This window comes from Podospora pseudocomata, chromosome 6 (assembly GCF_035222375.1).
Source record: "Podospora pseudocomata strain CBS 415.72m chromosome 6, whole genome shotgun sequence".
Taxonomy (NCBI): Eukaryota; Fungi; Ascomycota; class Sordariomycetes; order Sordariales; family Podosporaceae; genus Podospora; species Podospora pseudocomata.
The window spans coordinates 3,519,721-3,527,212 of record NC_085890.1 but is presented as its reverse complement, the minus strand read 5'-3'; the positions used below and the strand labels follow the sequence as shown (position 1 = coordinate 3,527,212).

Genomic DNA, 7,492 nt, shown 5'->3' with positions numbered 1-7,492 from the left:
ATCCGCGATGCCTCGTCATGTACAGACGTACACTCGATTACGAAACATACCGAGAGCACCATGAATTCATCTGCCATTCCTGCTAGATGGTGAACAGACGAGGGGCGGGAGGGGTAGGTAGCGCACATTTTCAGCAGCAACCAACAATACAAAGTCAGATCTGATCTATTCTCCTAGCCCACCACCGGCCGGCGTCCACCGTGCCGGACGGCCGATCTGGGCTCCCTGTTACATCCGAGTGGTCTCCGCCCTGTCTCGTGCTGACGGACACCACCATCTCCTTGTTTTGCAAAAGTTGGCCTCCGGCATCTACCGCGAGCTGGTGCCGTCGTCGTCTCCGTTCGTCCCCTCGACAGCTTTCAGCTTAACGCTGCATTCCCTCGGGCTCCGGCGTCTGTGTCTGGCTAGAATCGGAGTTGGGCAGCAAAACTGCCCCATGCGCGGAGAGAGGGGCAAGTGAGGAGAAGTGGAGTTTGCTGTAACCCCCAATGCAAAAAAGCGAAAAGGAAAGAAGAAAGAAAGACAGAGGCCAAGACCGTCTGATAGCTAGCTAGCCTCCTAGCGTAACAGTTGTTCTGGGGTGGGGCTTGTTCGTGGGGTTTTTTTCTTCCGTAACAGTCCCCTAAGAAAAAATATCCGCGAAAGACGAGCATCAAAAAGCAAAAATTACCGCAGTCGTATTATTCATCGTTTTTTCCCGCTTTGGGAAGGGTATGACAGATGAGGGGAAGCAACAGGGCAGGAAGAGCTTGGCTGGAAGATCGAATGACAATACTCCATTGGAAAAGAGAAGTGTCGATTTGTTCTGGATGTTCCAATTGTGGATTGGGACAGAGTCGGCATCGTCCATGCTGGACCCCTTCTTTTTTTTTCAGATCGAGGTTTTTTTTTATTTTTTTATTTTTTCAGTTTTTGTTCAGGGTCTTTCCTTGTTGATGACGAGGACACGGCCAGTTGTGGCGGTGTTGATCTGGATCATCAGGGTCTTTTGAGAGGTACATGATGGGTGGCTGATGACGCAGATCGTGGATGAATGGAAGACTAAACTGACTGAACCATTCCCAACAAGAGAGACCATGTGAAGGGAAGAAGAAGAAGAGAGAATTGAAACGGCCGGCCCGGAAATCTGCAAGACAGCGAGAGCTGTCACAGCCAACCACCAAACCAGCCCACTTCGTCTTTGGACAACTGGACAAAAACATCCCACTTCTCTTCTCTCTAGAAGACAAGCGCGGGGTTCGGCGTCAACGGTGGAAAATATGACAAGTTCATCACTTATCCGGGGGGGGCGACTGTCGTTTCCCAGTGCTACTCTGCAAGTCTGATCATATTAGACTGACACTATGCAGATATTCCGGCTTTCCTACAGCTTTCCCCCGCGCCAACACAAAATCGGGCTTACCCGCCACGGCCGCCGTTCGCCTTCAAGGTCACATCCGGCGGTATCCCCAAGGAGTTGGAAAAGTTATTGAGCGCAGCGCTTGGGCAAAGTTGATGAAGAAGAAAACTTTGAACAAGTCTCATGATGATGCGGCAAGAACTTTTTTTCGTTTTTTTTTTTTTGAGCGAGTGTTCACACGAGAGGTGACTGTAGGGCGTGCATTGCATCATGCACATACCAATCAGTTCAGGAGCTGTTGGTCCGTTCAGAAAGAGTAAGGTAGGGTTGGTTTCACGGGTGGCGAATTCTCCGCGTTACGTGAGGCAGATTTGAACGATCGTGAAGAGTCAAGTTCGATGTGTGGGTTTAAACTGTTGAGGTGTGAGTGGGGAGGTGCAACAGGAGAGGGAGCGATCTTTTTCTTGCGCAGCAGTGCCTTGCGGCCTACCAGATGCAGTAGGGTTGTCTTTTACCCCGTGTCCGTATTTCCGCCGGAGGAAAGCTGGAGAGGTCAGGAGACAGACAGACGGAGGGAGACGTCAATATTGACAGGCAGCAAGCAGCCACAGCGGATATGACAGTGGTACTCTGCCTGTATGCTGTACGGTGCCTGGACTCGTCATGAGAGGAGTGGCACAACACACGGAAATCAGGCTCGGGATTGCTACCCATCTTTCCTTTCAAACCGTTTTGCAGGATTGACCACTTCGGCTTTCCCATCAGAGATGCTGGAAGTTCTCCTCCATGCAAATGTTCGGAGTCGGTACATGTCCAGGCCGACATGTGTAGCCCCAACGTAGAAGGACCTCATCATAACCCATCATATGAACGGAGATTGTACCCAATCTTGGATTTATGCTGCATAAAGGCTCACATAATGTTAGTCTCTCCCTGAGGTGTTGACACACCGGACGAATTTCCGCTGCAAGCACCACCAACCTGCATGGCATAAACCCAAAGCATCCCGAGCATCAGAGCTGCAACTTGAGGCATCAACTCCTGCAGTAGCCGAGACGACTGTCGTCAAGACACGCACGCACCCTCTAGAACAAATGCTTGTATGACGGACATGTGACAAGCACTTCATATCCAATCCGTTCAATTTCAACATGCAAATCAGTCTTGAAGACTTGTTTGTCTGTAGCTTCTGAGTAGGTAGGCACGTTGTGGATAAGATAACTGGTACTGCAAATCAGTAATAGATAGGTATAATAACTCTCAACTTACCTTATACCTGTTTAGATAAAGAATAGGCTTTTTATATCTTTCAAGGCCTCTTAACTATCTTTCAAGGCCTCGTAACTATCTTTCAAGGCCTCGTAACTATCTTTTGATATGTGGTTCAGGATACTATCCTCTGTTGCCTTGACTTTTTACAGTGCCAGTTGTTCTGTCCATGACATGTTGGGGTTCCTTAGAATCAACATCTCGAAACTCCCTCACGCTTGCTTCACTTTCCGTGCCTGAGGATTCAGTCTCTGCCTATGGCAGGGACACACATTTCCAGGCCGCACCCTCCAACGGCTTCACAACGTTACCCTGATGAGCCTCAGAGATAAGACATATCCCGCCACAAAGTGATTGGAACCACGCTCTCTTCAAATCGGCAACAAATTACATCCACCACATGCACTTTTGCTGTTGCACAAAGGACTTACAGAGCCCAGTAGGTAAACAGCAAAGGGTAGGCAAGCCCATGGATGAGGGAACAGACCATCTAAATGAATGGGCATGGGGGAAAAAAGGCAGATAATGCAAGATCTCGATCGAGCCCTCTAGGCCATTGGATGCCATCCTCCCGCGTCAAAAGACCAACCTAGCTGCAAGCCTTGGGCAGAAATGCATGATTCGTATTTTGGCAGCCGCCAGAAGAACTCTTGGAAACCCCTTTATCGACCATTCGGTCCCGAATTCCTTGTGCGGGAGTACCCTGCCGGTGTCGTAGTCGACAGTTCTGGCATATTTATGGTGATCAGTGTCTGGAGATTGGGACCCCCCTTACCAGTCGCAGAATCTTGGAGCTTCGAAACGGAGGAAGGCCCTCAAATGATCAAGGTACCTAGTTGATGGAGGTGGACAGGTCCCAATCCTGCACAGTTACATACATGCTTTACAGTTTTGCCACCTTACTGAACGACAGAAGGGTAACAGTCGGAGGGACAAGACAGAATACATGATCTACTGCTTTCTCCATCTCTGTATATATCAGATCTGTCATATTCCATAAACTCACCCCTACAATCTTGCTCCTTCTCCGTATTTCTGCTCTTCCAAAACGTCTAGACATCTCAGTATTTTGTACTGCACACGCCACATGGCAAGTCAAACAGCTGCTGGGGGTCAGAATCAACATTTACTCTTTTGACAGAGAGGTCTCTCAAGTCTATCATCAGTAAATTCTTGACCATACATATCCCTCACAAAGTCGTCACAGAAATTGATCCCAGGGCAACACCCACATACACTAGCACAACATCCATTCCCCATCTAACCCCCCCCCTGCCTATCCATTCCCTCCCATCCACAGTCCACACATCTCCCTGTAGCCCTCCCTTTATCATGCGTTGTGCTCATCATTCCACTCACAACCACACAGGGAGCCCAAATATGGGAGAGAGACTCCAACATAAGCCAACAAGTTTTCCTCCCCTCCATTTTCTTTTCCGCATTTCCCAAACAATAAGTCCTCCCGATACAACGCCCATAGCTCTTCTTTCCCCAAGTATATGCCTTCTTGTAATCCCAAATCAGAAAGAAAATGCCAAAGTCTCCTGACTAGAGGCCACCTGAAAATCAAAAGAAGAACCTGGCGGAAATGAAAAACAGAAATTAGAAAACCAAACCCAACAACGCCACGCAAATCCCGTGATAGTACATACAAAGACCCTAGGACCTGAACTTAGCGCCTCTTCCTCGGGCTCGGCCGCATAGTAGCAGCCAAATCCGGCAACGGAGTAGGCGTCACCCCAGAGTGAATCTGAGCCGCGATCATGCTAGACACAGTGTCGTGACCGTTCAGGAACCTGGCTGCAACATTGGACGACGGCGCCGGAACAGCAGGCGCTGCCTCAGCTGCAAACTGAGCCCCAAGCATGCTCGATACCGTGTCGTGGCCGTTCAAAAGACCATGGCCATGGTTATTGGGCGACGCAGGCGCAAGAACCGTCAGACCAGTGGAAGACTGAGCATTAGGCATAGCGTTGCCACTCAACAGAGCAGGCGGTACCTCAGAGGCAAACTGGGCCCCAGGCATGCTCGATACCGTGTCGTGACCGTTCAGAACCCCATGGCCATGGATGTTGGGCGGGGCGGGCGCAAGCACTGGCAAGTCGGGAACAGACTGAGCAATAGACTGTGCTTCAGACGCAAACCGGGCCCCTATCATGCTTGATACCGAGTCGTGACCGTTCAAGACCCCAGCACCATAGTGTTTGGCAGGAGCAGGCGAAAGCAGCGGCAGGCCGGGGGTAGATTGAGCATTAGGGACAACGCTGCGAGCCGAAACAGCAGGACGGCCCCTTCGCCTCTTTGACCCAGCAGAAACTGGAACCAGGCCGCTGGCGGCATCGAGAAACAAGTCACCACGAACTGCAGGAGGCTCAGGAACAGCATCCTTCTTGGTTCGCTGACGCTTCCTCTTGGCCGGTGGCTTCGTCTCGGTGGCGTTATTGGTGTTCACGACAGGAAAGCCTTGGGGTGCAATGTTGGTGTTCTCGAAAGGAACGGCCTGGGGACCAAAGGGCACAGGTCTTTCCTAAACGCTGAACTGCGCTCTCCCATGGTCCCCCAGACCCGCCCACTCCTGATCTGTGAACCCTGCGGCGGGAGCAGCCTGATAATGAGCCTGCGGACGAGGCCAAAGTGTCCCAGCCCACTGGGCGCCCTCAGCAGAAATAGGCTGCTCCAAACTGGCAAAAATACCGGGGCCATGTTCCCCCTCGTGCAGACCAACAAAGTCAGACGCAGAAATCAAAGTATTAAACCCAGAGCCCAGAACTAAAAAAGAAAGGAAGAAAAGAAAAAAAGATTAGTTACAAAAACTTCCTCCAAACATGAATTAATGCATCATCACAGGATACGGCACAATGGCCTTGTCCACAATTGGCTCACGTCTTGAAGTATTCTTGGCTTCATCGCCCCACTTGTTAAACCAGTCGACCTCTTCTTGTCTGGCCTTGTCGAAAGCAGCCCGGCAATCCGGGGGCAACTCGGCAATGATGTCGTCAGATATAACCGAAAGTCCTCGAAATGGTGCTAGAGGGTCGGCAGCTGCTGAAGCTTCGTAGTCAGCAGGGGACGTGCGGAATGGCACTTCGTAGGCGGCTGGCGAGATGCCGGCCGGGGGCGTCTCCATGTAGGTATCCATGACCAGAAAGTTCCGAGAGATGGACGGCTCAAGCGGAGGAAATGTGCTGCTCTCTTCGGCGTCCTCGCCTTTGCCGCTGTCGAGAACCTGTTCGATTCTGGCGTGGGTTGGCTGGGAGATGCGGGGATAGTGCATCAAGTTGGTCATGACGTTGTAAACCCCCTTGACATTCTGGCGGCGCATATCGGTCAGGATGCTGTTATATTGGCTGTTCAGGTGTCAGTGGCGGGCGGGAGACAGGTGTCGGGTAAGCGAGTATACATACCTCGCCTCACGGGCGTGCTCAAGTTGCCAATTCATGTCGTTGACGGCCACTCTACGTTTCTTCGTGTCGACCTTGGCGTTTTGCTGCGGAACAGTAGGTGCATTGGAGTGGTACACCGCGCTGGCGCCATGCCAGGCAACGTATTGGTTCTTGTTGTAAGGCTGCGAAGGGTCGTAAATGTCGTTAGGGTCCGCCAACTCGCCCTCAACAGCCCCATCCTCACGAACTGCCGCGACGTTGTAGTCGTCGATGATTCTCCGTCCGCCGACAATGATCAAAGCGCCGAATTCGCGGAACACGGACCTCGCTGTCACGATTCCTATGCTGCGACCTTTGTAGGAATGTGGGATGATATCGCGTTCGATCATGTCGCGCTTCTCCTCGTCATTAACGATAATTTTGAAGAGCTTCTTGTGCTTGGTGAAGAACAAGTAAGAATCGCGGAAACCGACACATCTGGCAGGCTCGGTGGAGAGCATGTAGAGACGATCGCCGCGGCCGGCAACGGTGAAGGTGCGGCAGCGGTATTCACGACCATCCTGAAGGTTGCCCAGTTTATCCACCTTCTTCTCACCCTCAGGATCCTCGGGAAGGTCGACCTCGTCGTTGACGATATCCAAGACAGTACCGTCTTTATCGATCGACTGTGTTGTGGGTGCCGAGTATTGGCCTTTGCGACCACCACGGCCTCGCCAACCCCCTCTGCCACGGCGACGGGGAGTATCCGAGTCGGCATTGGGGCGCTCAATGGGAAGCTGGTCCCAGTCAGGCGGGCGATTCTTCGGGGGCCTGCCGAGACGACGGCGGCGGATGACGGGCTCGGGTGGGGGTGAGGGCGACTTCTCTTCCTCTTCCTCTTGGGCTACCTCCTCTTCCTCTTCGACAACAGAGTCTTCGTCCTTGTCACCCTCCTCTTCTGCATCTTGCGGGGGTTCAACATCCTCGTCGGCCTCGACATCGGCATCGACATCGGGCATGGGCTCGTCTTCGTCGTCGAGTCCCTCGAAATTCTTGGGGGTGCTTTCTGTAGGCATGGTAGATTGCTGGTTAGCAACCTGATGATCAAAGGCAGTGTCCAGAGTGCAGGATAAAGGTATGCCACAATGTGGTGGTGGGGATCGGATGCGCCTAGTTTGGACTGGGACTGGGATTGGGACCGAGACTGTGACTAGAAGAGAGAAGGAGCTTTGGAGTGCGACTTGTTGAAGTGAATTACTTACCAAGCGCTTGCTGAGCGCGTTTGGCTGCAGCACGACCGGATCGCCGAGAGGGCATGTCGACGTCTATTGGGGCGATCTGGATGATTGTTTGCTCCTCGGTGCTGACTTGCTCTTTAAACGGTGTAGTCCTGGGAAAAAGTTGCGACACCCAGATATGATAACGAGGGAGGCGGCTGCTTGTGGAAGACGCGATTGACACGGCCAGCTTGGATTTTGGACCTTGCCATTTGTCGCTGGGACCATGTGGGGCCCAATGGGCT

General features: G+C 52.0%; 2 protein-coding genes across 2 annotated transcripts; both read right to left on the bottom strand.

Annotated features, from left to right (window-relative positions):
- Window positions 1–4,280: 4,280 nt before the first annotated feature.
- On the bottom strand, window positions 4,281–5,311 carry QC762_608991 (uncharacterized protein; the record flags this gene model as incomplete). Its single annotated transcript, XM_062892575.1, has 2 exons — window positions 4,281–5,108; window positions 5,174–5,311. The coding sequence occupies 2 exons, from the start codon at window positions 5,309–5,311 to the stop codon at window positions 4,281–4,283; spliced, it is 966 nt and encodes a 321-aa protein (XP_062741170.1).
- Window positions 5,312–5,438: 127 nt separating this feature from the next.
- On the bottom strand, window positions 5,439–7,412 carry NPL6 (chromatin structure-remodeling complex subunit RSC7; the record flags this gene model as incomplete). The annotated part of the gene is made up of 3 exons (XM_062892576.1): window positions 7,233–7,412; window positions 6,013–7,036; window positions 5,439–5,955 (listed from the first exon to the last, which is right to left on the bottom strand). Exons 1-3 carry the CDS (start codon window positions 7,285–7,287, stop codon window positions 5,439–5,441), a joined length of 1,596 nt encoding a protein of 531 aa, XP_062741169.1. The 5' UTR covers window positions 7,288–7,412.
- Window positions 7,413–7,492: the final 80 nt, after the last annotated feature.